At 40.9% G+C, this 17,053-nt stretch overlaps 2 protein-coding genes across 5 annotated transcripts in view; both read right to left on the reverse strand.

The window, feature by feature from the left end:
* spag9b (sperm associated antigen 9b) overlaps positions 1 to 17,053 on the reverse strand; it is a 44,944-nt gene that overhangs the window by 21,198 nt on the left and 6,693 nt on the right. For 2 of the 4 annotated variants that reach the window (XM_060861763.1, XM_060861755.1), the window contains exons 2-5: positions 12,611 to 12,731; positions 7,606 to 7,676; positions 6,764 to 6,858; positions 1,459 to 1,609 (exon numbers count right to left, since the gene is read on the reverse strand). In XM_060861763.1, the coding sequence (XP_060717746.1) occupies positions 1,459 to 1,609; positions 6,764 to 6,858; positions 7,606 to 7,676; positions 12,611 to 12,731 (438 nt within the window). Of the gene's footprint in view, positions 1 to 1,458; positions 1,610 to 3,182; positions 3,428 to 6,763; positions 6,859 to 7,605; positions 7,677 to 12,610; positions 12,732 to 17,053 lie in introns of those variants that run through there. The other 2 variants (XM_060861772.1, XM_060861779.1) reach the window with 2 other exon arrangements.
* On the reverse strand, positions 8,599 to 11,603 carry LOC132859869 (E3 SUMO-protein ligase ZBED1-like). The gene is made up of 2 exons (XM_060890840.1): positions 9,807 to 11,603; positions 8,599 to 9,482 (listed from the first exon to the last, which is right to left on the reverse strand). Exons 1-2 carry the CDS (start codon positions 10,164 to 10,166, stop codon positions 9,294 to 9,296), a joined length of 549 nt encoding a protein of 182 aa, XP_060746823.1. The 5' UTR covers positions 10,167 to 11,603; the 3' UTR covers positions 8,599 to 9,293.

Below are 17,053 nucleotides of genomic sequence, written 5' to 3' on the forward strand. Positions count from 1 at the left end.
GTCACTCACAGTGAGACTTTATCCCTGGAGCTGGGATGATACAATCCTGTTTAATCATCATATCGCACTCTAGATCAGCTTTTATTGTTCACACCGAGTATATACAGTAATGATGGCAATTATCTGACAGACTCGTTTAGGGAATGCCTTTAAAATTCCCTGTAGTGGTTTTCACCTGTTGTGTGCAGACAAATGACAGGTGTAGCCATCATTGTTAATGGTTACTGTGAAGATATTGCTGATGTGGACTCAATCTGAACTCTCTTTCGGTCACAGCTCACAACCTTTGGGGGTAGCCATGGACAATCAATTGTCCTTTTCCTTGCATGTTGCAAATGGCACACATGTTGGTTTCTGCTCTACAACATCAAAAGGATTCGGCCATTTTTATCCAAACAGGCTGTTCAGATACTTGTTCAAGTCCTTTGCAAATGATCCAAAATGCAGCTGCACGACTTGTTTCCAACCTGATTAAGTTCTCGCATATCACCCTGCTGCTGCGATCCCTCCACTGGCTTCCGGTAGCTGCACGCATCAGATTCAAAACACTGATGCTTGCCTACAAAGCCAAAAATGGACCAGCTCCCTCATACCTCAAAGCCCTCATCACTCCTTGCACTGCACCTCACACCCTCAGTGCTACCAGCACTGCTCGACTGGTCCCACCAGTAGTAAGTATACTACAAGACTCTTCTGTTCTGGCACAGAGGAATATTTGAACATTATCACAAGACCTACCTCTTCCTGAAACACTTCGACTAGCTGTCTGGAAGTAAAGAGCCTTCAGTGGTAGTAATTGTAAAGGTGGAAGCAGAAGTAGAAATAGTAAAAGTTGTTGTGGTAGTAACACTAGTAGGCAGCTTAACACCCAGAGTACTTTAATCCAACCAAAATAGTACCACAGTTAAATCACACTGGACCGGGCATGAAAATAGAGAAATATTTCATTTTTAAGTTATTTGTGCACTCGGATGAAGAGAACGATAGCATTAATCGTGTTTTTTTTTGTTTTGTTTTTTTTTTTACGGCCTTTGTGTACAATAGAAGCTTCGAGAGCAGGAGGAGTGAAACGTGGACATTCTAGACATAAGCGTTACTCTCACCCTTATTCAATCTCTGTTTAAGCATGCAGGACATAACAAGCAGAGCCTCCGACTCAGAAAAGGCTTCCTCTCTGCTGGCACACTGCTGCTCTGGCTATTTTAATACACATTGTGTCCAGATCCTTTCAAAAAGACAAGCTCTCAGCACAAAAAATGTCGTCATGGGGTTGATCCTGGGAGGCCTTCTTTTGAGCGTATTTCCCATAGACGAAAAGACTCAGTTCGGTATACTAAAAGAACCGAAGTGATTTTACGCAAGAGGTGACTGGCGAGGAAAATAAATAAAGAAATACATAAACAAAAAAAGATAAAAGTGAACTTTTAACAGTAAGGAATAACAGTATGTTTTGGCCACCTTGAGGCTGGTGTTGGAAAGAGGATGACTCAAGTCGTTGAACCTCCATGTGTCCGTCCCTGGAGTCCCCGCTTGCTCCCTCTGCAGGTCGGGGGTCCTCACATCTCCGCCCTGCAGCTGGAAGATCCCCAAAGACACGGGCCGCTCCTTTCTGTTTACAAAGAGAGAGAACCGGATGGCAAATCGACTTGTTCTTACTGTGCATTAATCACATCTTTATCCCAGAAAAGCATTCATTGATCGAATGAACAATCAGTGCTACCTACCTGATCAGAGATCATCATAAAATAATCATCAAATGTAAAAGCTTTTAAACTGCTGATTTAACTCATCTTATATAACTTGCACTGTAGCTCATGTGTTTTCATTAAACTACATTCCCACTCCTCGCTTTGCCCATGTCGCATGCTGGTTGCCATGGTGACACCGGAGCTCTATTCATTCGGTGGGTTTGGATCCCAACATATGCTGACTGCTCGTTCTGGGAAGCTGCATCCCAGCCAGGTCAACCCACATACTGTAGTTCTAATTCAATGAGGAACAAAAAGACTAAAACAGCTGACAAATTTGACATATGATCAGACTTTCAAGGCCTTTCAGCTACATGAAGCTTCTTTAATGAATTTAATTAAGCACAAGCCCAAGAATGAATAACGGACGATACAGACGACTTGTATTAAAGGACAGAACAGGGTGGATAAAACCTGATGAAGTTTTCTATAAAAGGAGACAGCATTGTGTCTGTTAGGATACATGGTGTGGTTTATGTAAACACCCTGTACAAACTTGCAGTTCCAAATGAATCCTGGCTGGTGTTTGCATCGATAACATTGCTGACGGCTAAACCTCATGTGACCCATGGACTGTTCACTGAAGTTTAACATGCGAAGGAAGTTTAAAAGAAATAAATAAAAACACGTCTGTCCATCTCCAATCTAGGTCCAAAACTTTACCCAGCTCTATACAACATGCTCCACAATTATAATCCTCTTTAAAGGAAAAAACTGAATATCTTACTTTAAAAATGGCTTGAATTGTCTGTGCTTTTATTCTATCATAGTTGAGCACCACCACTGTATTTAATTACCGTTCTGAGAACACAATGGCATTATATTGTGCTGTAAAATACCACAAATGCAACCACACCATGGAGAACAAACCATCATGGAATCTGTATGCAGGTACAGAATCAAAGAGATACAGGCTCCTACGCACAACAAAGCAGTGTTTGCATGGGAACAAACAGAGAAATTGAAAAGCTACCACGAGAGAACAATAACAAGCTGGGAGAGACGGAACAGCAGCGTGAGACCTGGCCGAGACCTTCACTGTAACTTGTAGAGGAAAACACTACACTGCTTTTTATCTACAACAAAATCTTTGGCAATATTTGAACACTTTAAAGCGCTGCATGAAGTTAAAGAACTGTGATGTTTACCAATGAAGACCAGATAAAGAGAACAGACAAATGATGAGAAGAAGCAGGGGGAAAAAACACAATCGAGTAAAGCAATAGGGGAAAAGGAAGGAGAGGATAAACACAAACATTTATGAACAATGTGTGGAGAGAAAAAGATGAGTATTCCAATATTAGAAATAGATTTTATGAATTTATAATCAGGCTTATATACAGAACACTATTTCAGATGTGGTGACAGAGCTATTCCTCTCTCTCTCTCTCTCTCTCTCTGTCTCTGTGTCTGTGTCTGTCTCTGTGTGCGTACCTGCTGTTTCTGGGGAGTGTGATGGCGGGCAGGCCGTTCGAAACAGAGTAATGCACCAGCAGCAGCACCGAGAGTGAGACCAGCACAGCCGAATTGATGACCACAGCTCCCCCCACGAAGCCAAACACAAACAGTAGCATGCAGCCAGGACTCATGGTCGTGGCCAAGCGTTACGGGCCGCCCAATGCCCCCTGACACACCAAAATAATCCCATCAGCATCGGCAGCTCTGACGATACACATCCGTCTACACACAGGCGTGCATATTTGTGTATGAGTGTGTGCGTAAGTGTGGTTCTGCAGCCTCTCGGTGCTGTGACATCATCTGCTCACACACACACACACACACACACGCTGGGTGAAAGTTGAAACCAGTTTTGAAGCAGCTACTGCTGCTGTTTTTACTTTCCTCTTTTCTATCCTCCTGACGCTGCCTTTCTCTGCTCTACTTTCTCCTCATGGACGCTTGCTTGGTAATAAAACCCGCCTCGGTGCCGAGCGCCACTAAGCTTCCACTCGCTCACTTTATCTGCATTTCACGCTGCAGTAGCATCCAACTGACTGCTGGTTTCTTATGCTGCCTCTCTGCTCGCTCCTCAGCTCCCTTAAAACCTATTGGCTTAGAATAAACAGAAGAGCTCAGGGAGGGGGACTGTGGGAACAAGGACTTAGAAATCCTGTACAGAGCACAGAGTTGTGGCACTTACAATCAATGACTCACACTAAAACTGGCCACTTGTCTTTTGTTCCTGTTTCTTATTAACAAATTGTTTTAAATCCCTGACATGTACATTTGACATAATATGCAAAATCATAAGCGAGGCTTAACGCCTTCCTGAGACCTGTCCCAAATCATTTCTCCACCTCAAAGACCACGGAGTACTTTATACTTTATTTACATGATGTGGCACACAGTACAGAAGCTTTATGTGCAAGAAGGTTACAAACACTATATTGCCAAACGTTTTGGGACTTTTGCCTTTACGTGCACATGAACTTTAATGACCATTCTTAATCCGTAGGGTTTAATATGAAGTCGGCCCTCACTTTGCAGCTATAACGGCTTCGAATCTTCTGGTACGGCTTTCCACAAGGTTAAGGAGTGTGTTTATGGGACATTTTGACCATTACTTTAGAAGTGATGTCAGTTAAGTGAAGTGTGAGGTCAGGCACTGATGTTGGACGAGAAGGTATTCGCTATTCGCAAAATTTTCAAGGCTGGAAACTTTCCATGGGAAGTAACGGGAATATATGGGAATAAACTGGGAATTTAAAAAAAAAAAAAAAATGCAGAGTTGCCTATAACAAGGAACTTATAGCATAATTTTGCTTTTAATAATTTTAATTTTGTTTAAAACAACAAGATTTAATTCAATTTACAGTAAGTTGTATTTGTACCCTGCACCCCTCGGTCACTTGCACACTGCACACTGCTTACTGAAGGGCCATTGGCCAGTAAATTAGGAGTGTTACCACATGCACAGATAATTTGATGAACCTCCCCCACACACTCACTTGAGAAAAAATGCTTCATTTTACATTTTGATTGGGACTTTTTTAGAAGGGCAACGGTGGGGGATGCTTTCATTTTACAACAATCATAGGAAAATATGTTTATTACAATTATTAAGTTTATTATGTTTATTACAAGCATAATGTTTATTATGCTTTTGTGTTACTCAATGAAAGAATCAATTAAAGTTCTACTTACAATTAAATCAGTCAAGACGTCATTTTTAAAATTGATATTACCTTGCATGCATGTCTGCTTATGACCAAACAATATGTTTATTTATGTTTGTATATGATATAGTTTATATACATTTCCCTATATTTCCAAATAATTCCCATAAATTCTCATAAATTTCCATAAATTCCAGTAAAATTTCCAATTTGGAAGTTCCCATAGAAAATTTTCCGGAAAATTACTGGAAACATTTCGCCCCTTTGCAACCCTAGTCTTCACTCTAATTCATCCCAAAGGTGTTCTATGGAGTTGAGGTCAAGACTCTGTCCAGGCCAGTCAAGTTCCTCCACACCGAACTCGCTCATCCATGTCTTTATGGAGCTTGATTTGTGCGCAGTCATGTTGGAACAGGAAGAAGCCATCCCCATACTGTTCCCACAAAGTTGGGAGCATGAAAATGTTTAAAATGTCTTGGTATGCTGAAGCATTAAGAGTTCCTTTCACTGGAACAAAGGGGCCAAACACAACCCATGAAAAACAACCCAACACCATAAATAAGTACCGTTCTCCTGGCAACCGACAAACCCAGACTCGTCCATGGGATTGCCGAACAGTGAAGCATCTCCACTGCTATAGAGTCCAGTGATGGTGCTTTATAGACGCTTTGCACTGCACTTGATGATGTAAGGATTGTATGCAGCTGCTTGGTCATGGAAACCCATTCCACAAAGCTCTCCACGCAAATTTCTTCAGCTAGTCTGGAGGTCTGTAGCGATAGACTCTGCAGAAGGTTGGCCACTTCTTCAGCATGCGCTGACCTCTCTCTCTCTGATTTTACATGGCCTACCACTTCGAGGCTGAATTGCTGTTGTACACATTGCTTCCATTTATAATCCCACTAACAGTTAACTGTGGAATATTTGAGGAAATTTCACAAATGGACTTATTGCACAGGTGACAACCTATCACAGTTCTACGCTTGAATTCACCTAGCTCCTGAGAGCGACCCCTTCTTTCACAAATGTTTGTAGAAGCAGTCTGCATGCCTAAGTTCTTGCATGTATACACCTGTGGCCATGGAAGTGATTAAAACACGTGAATTCAATGACTTTGGTGTCCCAAAAGATTGGAAATATAGTGTATGTTAATTAACTATTTCATACTGACAGTTAAATCATACTCAACTCAAATCAGTTAAAATTCATCTGAAGACCCTTTTCCGGCTTTCCGTTCGCCTGCACGCTCCTGAAACACCTGCGTGCTGTGATTGGACTGAACGTCGCAAGGAGCCATGAGTCAGAGCTTGATCACAGAAGTGCACAGTAACACACATGAAGGGCACAATTCAGAGTGGGACGAATACAGTTCACAAATACGGTCAGTCTATTACAGAGCGGTGTGTGAGCTGCTGCACTTCCCCACATTATTACCATCCACCAGTGGATTTTCTAAATCTGCTAATACCTCCCTCTCCCTCCCTCTCTTCCTCCCTCCCTCTCTCCCTCCCTCTGTCCCTCTCCCTCTGTCCCTCTCCCTCCCCTCCTCCTCTCTCCCTCATATTCACACACTTGACTGGGCTGAGATGCTGCTGACCTACATTTGTAGACATCTGCAGCGTCAGTGTGTCCCCCAGCCTCCATGTGCACCACAACAGCCTGTTCATTAATATACTATACCGGTGCTAAAGTGTGTTTAATTTCATGTAAACCTCACTTCAGACTATCGGCTCGATTTATTTTAATAATGAAGGTGTTATCGGATCCTTGTACGATCGTGTGTGAATACTGAAAATACAGAAACACTGAATCTTTTGAGCGCACCGCAGATGAGAGGAGAGAGATGAAAAAAAAAAAGCAGATCCGTAGTGAATAAAATAATCAATCGATCGTACTCACTTATGTTTGCTCAAAGTGATTGTGTCTGTGACTTCCCCCCCTGTCAGCTGCTGCATTTTGGTACGCTCCAGGTGCTCCATGTAACTATGGATCATCTGCAAAAGACAAAAAAAGATTAACCAAAAAGTAAGTAGATAAACTGTGAGTACATCTAATGAGACACGAAATTAAAAAGTAACGAACTGAAATCTTGCTTCTGTTCACACGTGTAAGAAATTTGGTTGTATGGACGAGCAATCTGAAAATTCACAGGTAGTTACACGGGGTGCTACACGGCACTATGACAAGAAAGGACACGCAAAGGAATCCGCCAAGATCGCCAAGATCCCTACAGCGTAACAAGCATAAACTTTACAGACAGTATTAACATTGACACTCTCTCGCATACACGCTCGCTCACGCTCACTCTCACACGCATGCACTCACGCACGTGCTCACACTACCACCCACCCACCCACACACGTGCTCACACTCCCACCCACCCACCCACACCCACTCTCACACGCGTGCGCTCACGCACACGCGCGTGCTCACACTCCCACCCACCCACACACCCCCCCCCACACACACACCCCCCACACCCACACACACCCCCCACACCCACTCTCACACCCACCCACTCTCACACACACACACACACACACCCCCCCACACACACACACCCCCCACACCCACTCTCACACCCACCCACTCTCACACACACACACACACACCCCCACCCACTCTCACACACACCCCCACCCACTCTCACACACACACCCACTCACTCTCACACACACACCCACTCTCACACACACACCCACTCTCACACACACACACACACACACTCACACAGTCCTCACCTCGGTGTGGCGATGATAGAGTGCATTGTACTCTCTCTTCAGTTCTGCTTCTCTCTCCTCTAATCTTCCAACTAGACAGACAGACAGAAATCATTGCTTAGTGTCTCGCTATCAGATGACAGATTTTTTTATCACCCTGAATATATGCAGCTTCTATCAGACTAAAGATTTCGAAGATCTGCCTCCTTTGTAATGCAATTACAAGACTCGGACACAAGAGGTCTTCAACACAACACAGATTGACAGGAGAGAAGAAAAAAAAAAATACACAGTTGTTGTTGAGGAGCCCACAGTGAAAATGACTCGAGATTCAAATGGTGAAACATTCACTGGTTGAAGTGGAGGATTTGTACGCAACTTTGAGTGCGTGCACATAAATTCTACTAGTCCATATAACACATCGTGAAAGAAAACGATTGTAAACAAACCCAACAACTTGTCTCTCTAAATAAGAACAGAAAATAATTCAACATATCATTTGTAACAGAAGAAAGAAATGAAAGTCAATGCCATGAGAAATACATGAGGAATAATGTGGCATTTATTTAACTTTCCTGCCTAAAAGCTGAAAAACATAATCTGACAATTTTTTTTAGAAAGCAATTTCATTTGTCCTAATTTGATAAGAAGTCAGATTAAATGAGCATGTGTGTAATTCATTAACTGGGTTGATTCCATTTGATCACACATTGTAAAGGTTTTGTTCGAACTTTTCAGAGCATAATATGATATGAGGATGTGAGGAGTGAGTGATTTACATATAAACGCAAAGCAAAGTCCATGCTGAGAATAGGGCTGTGTATTGGCAAGAATCTGGCGATACGATACGTATCACGATACGGGGTTGCGATACGATATGTTGCGATACATTGCGATATTGTAAGCAAAGCGATATATTGGGATGTTTCTTATTTTAGTTATAGGATAAAGTTTTAGAGAAGCTGTCAAAAACACCACCATATGCAAACCTTAGCAAAAAAATGTTTTTTATTTAACCAGAACACAGTGGGAACTGCATTTGCATTAATTAGCCCCTGTAACATTCAATATGATTGAACCACTTTATGTGCAGTATGAATCAAGGGGGAAAAATAAAGTGCTTGCAGGATTTCTTAAATGCATTAAACTAAATGTATTAAATGTTAGCTGTTATAAACAGACCATATATATTTTTAGACCCTGCTTTTAAAGCTTCACAGTTTCAGTTTACAATTGTAGCATGCAGTGTCCTAACATTTTGATCTGAACAAAAGAATTACATCTGCTTTATATCAATTAAAAATAAAGTGCTTGCAGGATTCCTAAAGAAAACAAAACAAATATAAACAATAAAATATTTACAGATGTTGAACATTCTCAGAACCTTTAAACTTGGATTTTATACAGTAGGTTTCTTTCATTTGTATTTATATTTGTCTTTTTATTTAATGTCAAGGTTTTTCTGAAGAAAGATAAGCTGGTCAATATGCTCAGATGTCAGGGCACTTCTATGTGCAGTTACAATGTCTCCTGCGGTGGAGAAAACTCTTTCTGCAGAAACACTTGTGCCCGGAATGCACAGGAAACCCTTTGCTAGTTTGGATAGCTCAGGGTACGCATCTTCATGTTCTTTCCACCAACTGAGTTTGTTTTCTTGGAGGGGCAAAGGTTTTTCTTCTCTAAACCTCTTAATCTCAGATGCAGCAGTATCATGTGCAGATTTTGGTGCTGTTTTCAGAAGTGGCAAATACCATTCCAAGCAAGTCAGCCAATGCACATGATTTCCTTGGCCTCTTTATGGGTTGCAGGGAGGTGGAGGCAGAGCCATCTTCATAGTCAGATAGGTGATCTTCAACATCCTTTGACTGGTCAGTCTCCACTACTTCTCTATCTTGCTGCTGAAAAAACATCAAAGCATCAAATAGAACTATTATTATTATTATTATTATTATTATTATTACAGTAAATTGTCTAACTTTCACAACACAATCTAACCTGATATAAGGATAAATTAGCCTATTGCATATTTTTTAATTATTTACAAAATAGAAATAAGTACAACTATTTATTAAAACTTAATTATTTAACCAATGACTTATTATATTAACCATGTTATAAATATAATATGGACTAATGTTAGATACATTAACTGATACACTTAAAATTGTAATGTATTTAATAAAAACAAGTAGATTAATTTATTAACGTATTAATTTGCTTACATTCTGTTGCTTCTTTATGGCAGCCACCACAGCATCCGTCATTTTGGAGTAGGTCTCTTTGATCTCCATTTCAGAGAGAAAGGGTAGATCCTTAAACCTTGGATCCAGAGCTGCCATGCACAGTGTCTCCCTCTCATTGGCATATCTCTTTCCCAGATCTTGTGCTATAGCAGCCTTGATGTCCTTTGCTGTCTTTGTATCATCTGGGCTTTCTTCTGTGCCCATGACAAGCTTTGAATAAAGTGGTGCAATGACAGAAAGAGTGGGCATGCTCTCTTCTGACATGACCAATGTGGCATTCTTCATTGGCTTCAGTGCCTTGAGCACTTCCTCAGCACATGTGATGTCAGCTTCATTCATTGTGAAGACATCCTTTTCACACTTTCTGACCTCTGTTGAAAGTAGTGCTGCACAGATGGCTGGTGGTTGTTCTAAAAAAATCTATCTATCATGTCATAAGAGCTATTCCTCGTGACAACATCTGTAATTAACCTGTGTTTTGGTAGCTGGAGCAGGTCTTGCTTTTGTTTTAGCTGGTGGCTGGCTATGGTGCTGCGTCTGAAAAAGCTTGTAACACGTTTGATCCTGCCTAGGGGTCACTCCACTGCTGGCAACTTTAGTGCTTTCTGTGAGGCGAGATTCAGGCTGTGCGCAAAACATCGGATGTGGGTCATGTCTGCGAGTCCAGCCGCGACATTCATATTGGATGCATTGTCTGTTACAATCACTGGATGTTTCTCTTCCAAACCCCATTCAGTGACCGCCTCCTTTAGTAATTCTGCAATGTTATTCCCTGTGTGACTGTCATGCATTGCTCTTGTCTGTAGTACATACGAGACCAGATTCCACTCAGTCGTTATGTAGTGCGCTGTTATCGTTAAGAATGATTCAGTGGCCCGGGATGTCCAAGCATCACATGTCAACGCGACTCTCTCAGCTAAGCTAAGAGATTGTAGTACGCTCATTTTTACCTCATTGTACAAGTTGGGCACAGCGATGTCCGTAATGTGCTGGCGGGATGGTATTGTGTAGCGAGGCTCCAAAGTTTTCAGCATATGACGGAAGCCTTCCTTCTCTACGACACTGAGAGGGCGCATATCTTTGCAAATAAAATAAAGTACTGACTGAGTTATTTTGGTTGCACGCGTTGAGGTTGGTGGTAACTTTGATCTGTGAACTTGCTCCAGGGTGAGTTGACGGGGATCCTCTCTTTAAACGTTAGCCATTTGCTGCTGTTCTGTTATCCGTGCATCCGCATGGTGCCTCGTTATGTGCGCTCTCAGATTTGTAGTGTTCTTTGAATATTTGACGTTGGCATTGCACATTTTACAAACAGCAATACTTTTGTCAATCTCTTTCGTGCCTGGTCTGTAACGAAAGCCGAAATGACGCCACACATCGGCTTTGTACACTGAAGCGGGAGCTGGAAATATTCTTTCATCCTCCATTACTAGCAGCAAACTATTTTAACGTTAACATTAGTAGCGCGCTGTTATGCTAGTACTTCCTGTCACTGTTTAAGTTCAGAGATAAGAAGACTGCGATCTAGCGGTTGGGATATAAACAGAACAAAATTAAACTGCCATGAATCTGTATAATTTTTTTTTTTTTATAAATATCAATAATATCGATATTTATAAACAAAATATCGCGATACTCACGTGTATCGATATTTTCTTACACCCCTAGCTGAGAATCATAATTCAACTTTGAATTAGATGAAATTACTTTTTTAATCAGATTAAGAAAAAAATGTTCCTACATCCCACTGAGTCGCTGCCTCATACCCAGAGATCATGGGACAGGCTCCAGGTCCTACACCCACCTCCTCCTCCCTAACCACGACCATGCGCTTTCTCAGTTCACATGTGGTGAATGCAAACATTCAAGTCAATGACTTGCATATACTGCAAGTTTTGAGCCTACAAAGTGTTTAGGTAAGACATTTGTGCATTATATAGAATAGAATAGAACGGGGCATGAAAGCCTTTATTATCGCCACATATACATTACAACACAGTGGAATTCTTTTCTTCACATACCCCAACTGAGGAGGTTGGGGTCAGAGTGCAGGGGCAGCTATGATACAGCGCCCCTGGAGCAGAGAGGGTTAAGGGCCTTGCTCAAGGGCCCAGCAGTGGTATATCTGCAGTTATAAAAGCTTTCCAAACAAATCTAGCATCGAGACACAAATATCCTAAATTTGCGTCTTAGGTAAAAAAAAAAATTTTTTAAAAAAAACATCAATGGGAAAGCAGCCTGCTTGAGGGAAGGTCACAGCGGTGGTTTCTACTCCATAAGTCCATTTATTTTGGGAGAGAAAACATTTAAGGAGCTGACAGAATTGCCAAGATGTGTCATTTGATTTTGAGGAGTTATGTAATCGACACCCACTGAGAGATCGACTTGGCAGTGAATGTGCTCATCAGTGTAGGAGCTCAGCAGCCCATCAAGCTACTCAGCCCAATCTCAGGCCATACATATACATTTAAAGAAAAAAAAAAAAAACAGGGATGAGTTTTCTCTTGTTTTTTTTTTTTTAAACATGAACCTGCTCACTCCTCACACTCTCACACCCACTCTCACACCCACTCTCACACCCACTCTCACACCCACTCTCACACCCACTCTCACACCCACTCTCACACCCACTCTCACACCCACTCTCACACCCACTCTCACACCCACTCTCGCAAGGCCCTGAGCAAGGCCCTGAGCAAGGCCCTGAGCAAGCCACTTAACCTTAAAAAGTGCTCAGTTGGATGAAAAATAAATGAGATAAAATGTAACATTAAAATACTCACTCTGGTCTGCTGAGTTCTTGGTCTTGAGCTCCAGTTGTCTGGTTTGTCCCTCCAGCGTCATCACTTTGTTTTGCAGCTCTTTCCTCTCCTGCTCGTGCAAGTCCTCGATCTCCATATACCTCTGAAGCGACACAGGATGCGAGCCTTTTTAGTTTAAAAGCTTACATACAAAACTGCAAAGCATATATACTGACACACAACACACACAAAAACAGCAGATCTTACAACAGATTAATTATTAAAAGTACAGTAATGCTGAATTACACACAAAAATTGCCTTTAAACGCTTAGAAAACCTTTACAAGCAGAGACAGGTTATTCGAATAAGCAACGTTATCACTCGTGTGTTGAAAGTTTACCTTCTTGAATATGCGAGTGCCAAATAAAGGACGGCAGGTTCGTTCTGCCAACCATAACTAATCTGTAAACTTAAAAGAAGTTTTCAGAAAAGTTTCATTGAGTCTTTTATAGCGTATGCCAGCCTTTTTAAAAAGGATGGACACTACTGAAATCCTATCTCCATGAATACTTGTTCATGTTCTTGCTTTCTAAAGCCCTGATAGGATAAACATTATTTTTAGTAACATGAACATAAAGAAGTGGGGTCACGGTGGCTTAGTGGTTAGCACGTTCGCCTCACACCTCCAGGGCTGGGGGTTCGATTCCCGCCTCCGCCTTGTGTGTGTGGAGTTTGCATGTTCTCCCCGTGCCTCGGGGGTTTCCTCCGGGTACTCCGGTTTCCTCCCCCGGTCCAAAGACATGCATGGTAGGTTGATTGGCATCTCTGGGAAATTGTCCGTAGTGTGTGATTGTGTGAGTGAATGAGAGTGTGTGTGTGCCCTGCGATGGGTTGGCACTCCATCCAGGGTGTATCCTGCCTTGAGGCCCAATGACGCCTGAGATAGTGACCCGTGACCCGAGGTAGTTCGGATAAGCGGTAGAAAATGAATGAATGAAATGAATGAATGAACATAAAGAAGAAAAGTGTCATGTGTTAAGTGCCTGTGTTAAGGCTTTTACATTGCACAGAAATGTAACATAGATCAAAATGTTAATCACACACACACAGATTTTCAGTGTAGTCTTACAGATCGATAGCAATAAATTAGGGCCTTGGTGTTCAATATATTACAGACGGCGCTCTAATTCTGCCTTCAAAGACTCTATTCTTTTACTTCCATTCAGGTCAAATTTTTATTAAAAGTTTCTCGTGCTTCTGTTGGTGTTTATCACCTGAATTTGTAAATCAGTTCCAAATAATAACCATTAAAATGCATTTTTTAGATTTTTACCACCAAGGTCTTTATTATAGTATGTTGTAGATTTATTATAGTTTAATGTCATCTAGCAAATGCAAACACAACTAATCACAAATGTCATCTATATCGCTTGGGATTGAGCTTTTTATTTCTGTAGTGCTTTTAAACCCCAATGATGTCCCTGGGCAATTTGAGCCAAATAGTACCAAAGGTCCAAAAAGGGTTAAACACAAGGATTAAATATAGTCCTTAAACTCCAGGGCCGGGACTGATGAAGATTTTTAATGCATTGAGTTTCTCCTAGTCCCTTAGAAATGTGGGCATTTCCCCTTAAAATTAAAAACATGATCCTAGTAACAATAAAAGTTATTCATAAAGCATCTTAATCCTTAAAAGAGCTCATAAGGTCGAGACTTAAGTGTTTATTTAGCAGAGAAGAAAAAGGCTGAAGGGTGAAAAAGGAGAAGAAATATATTTTATATTTAATGTAGTTTTTTTTTTATATATATATATATATATATATATATATATATATATATATATATATATATATATATGTGTGTGTGTGTGTGTGTGTGTGTGTATATATATATATATACACACACACACACACACACACACACACACACACACAGTACTGTGCAAAGGTTTTAGGCAGGTGTGAAAAAATGCTGCTGTAAACAAAGAATGCTTTCAGAAATATAAATAATGAGTGTTTATTTCTGTCAATTTACAAAATGAAAAGTGAGCAAACAAAAGAAAAATCTAAATCAAATCAATATTTGCCTTCAAACCAGCATGAAGTGATGGCATGTCCCCCACAGAGCCCTGATCTCAACATCATCGAGTGTGTCTGGGATTACATGAAGAGACAGAAGGATGTGAGAGAGCCTGCATCCACAGAAGATCTGTGGTTAGTTCTCCAAGATGTTTGGAACAACCTACCAGCCGAGTTCCTTCAAAAACTGTGTGCAAATGTACCTAGAAGAACTGCTGCTGTTTTGAAGGCAAAGGGCAGTCACACCAAATACTGATTTGATTTAGATTTCTCTTTTGTTCATTCACTGCATTTAGTTCATTTATGAAAATAAATGTTTAACACTTCCATTTTTGAAAGCATTCTTTGTTTACAGCAATTTTTCACACCTGCCTAAAACATTTGCACGGGAGAGAGACAGAGACAGACACAGAAACACAAAGCTTTAGATCAGTTCTTCATCTGTTTGTTTTGAGCTGTTATGCCATGAATACACAGTAGATGGCAGCACAGAACAGCAGAAACATCAGACTTTGTATTTATATTTACATCATTTAGCAGACACCCTTATCCAGAGCGACTTACTTTTTTTTTTTTTATCTAATTTTTTTATACAACTGAGCAATTCAGGGTTAACGGCCTTGCCGCCCAGCAGTGGCAGCTTGGTGGACATAGGAATCGAACTAACAACCTTCCAATTGTTAACCCAACACCTTAACCACTAGGCTACCACATCCCCAGACTTCTGCTGCAACACCAAAAACACCAGTGTGAGAAGATCCACATGCAGAAAATCAGCTCTAATGGAAGTGACAGGATCTTACTTAGTCTCCCCTCTATTGTTTGAGATCAGCCAATCAGCACATTAATTCAGGTTCTGTGTGCAAAAAACAGGCGTTTGCAAACTGATGAGGAGGCGTGAGAAAATGAACCTGATCCTCTTTTTGACTGCTGAAACTCAATAGGGTTTAATAAGAAATGAAAGAAATGATTCAGTGAGAAACCTGAACACTTGGATGAAAACACAACAAATCTAAAAGGCCTGGAAACGTGTAAAACCCGAGAGTGAATTAAAGCAGTGCTGAGGGTTCGAGTCTAACCTCTGCCCAGCATTTGCATGTTCTCCCTGTACTTTGGAAAGTTTTTATCTGGGTCTTTCCCTTTTCTCCAAAGTCCAAAACCATATGTAGTAGGTTGACTGGCATCTCAAAATTGTCTACAGTGTGTGAATGGGTGTGTGTGTGTGCGTGGGCACGATTGTTCCCTGTGATGGACTGGATCCCTCTCCAAGGTGTCACCCACCTTGTGTCCCCTGGCTTCAGGCTGCCTCGCACCCTAATGTAGGAAAAGCAGTAGAGAACATGAATGGATGGACGGATGGCTGGACAAACAGATGGATGCATGAATGCACGAGCATAAGGCTAAGAAAAGCAGTACAGAACATGGACGGATGGATGGATGGAGAGATCTAACCAATTCAAAGCAGTGCAAGTGTGTGTTAATAATAGGAATAATTCCTGGTACAGCAATGAACAAATCATAAATTCATGAGATTCGGTGTGCTGCCCAGCCCCATATTTTGGTGACCAGGTGACCATTTTTTGACCAGAAAGGTATAGAAAGGATAGGATTTTATTAAGAGCAAAATCAAACTAAGATTTCAAAATTAAGATTTTCTCTTTTTCTAGTTCTTTTACTTTGATCATCTGCTATGTATAAATAAAAACATCTGGAAATGTTCCACTGGTGACGTAACAAAAGAACAAACTGGTTAATCGTGTAACTCTAAAAGCGGAGATTTCCCTTTCATGCCGTAAATCATCGTCATCGTGAAGCCTTTAGAAATTTCTATATTTCTGCATAAATATGACCAAAAACATCAGATTTTCACACAAGTCAAAGTGAACACTCAATCGAACAAATCGCCCAACAATATCATACGTCTTCATTTAATTATTGAGAAGAATGATCCAGCAATAACTGCAAGTAAAGTTCCCGTTAACTGTTGATCAGTCCATAGCAACAAATTTTATCCCATTCCTCTAGAGATTCACATACTTTTGCCACTCACAGATATATATTTAAACATTTAAAAATAAGTAAAAACAAAAATTAAAAGTATAATATATTTGTTTGATTTGGTTCACTGTCTGCTTTTAGGACTTGTGTGAAAATCTGATGATGTTTTGGTTCATATTTATAGAAAAGGGTTCACAAACTTTCAAGCGACGCCGTATATTAGGACTTACTCGAACGAGGACGTATTCATGAAGACATTTTGCTCATTCTGCAGTTTGTGTGCCTAAGTGGCTCCTAAGAATGCTTTAATTCCTGTAGGCAATCAAACTCCAAAGCCATGTGACCCACACTGAGTACCAGAGGATCACTTGCTCACATCCTCGTGTCCCTGCAGCCCTCAGGTACTGC

Source organism: Tachysurus vachellii, chromosome 2 (genome assembly GCF_030014155.1).
Source record: "Tachysurus vachellii isolate PV-2020 chromosome 2, HZAU_Pvac_v1, whole genome shotgun sequence".
Taxonomy (NCBI): domain Eukaryota; kingdom Metazoa; phylum Chordata; class Actinopteri; order Siluriformes; family Bagridae; genus Tachysurus; species Tachysurus vachellii.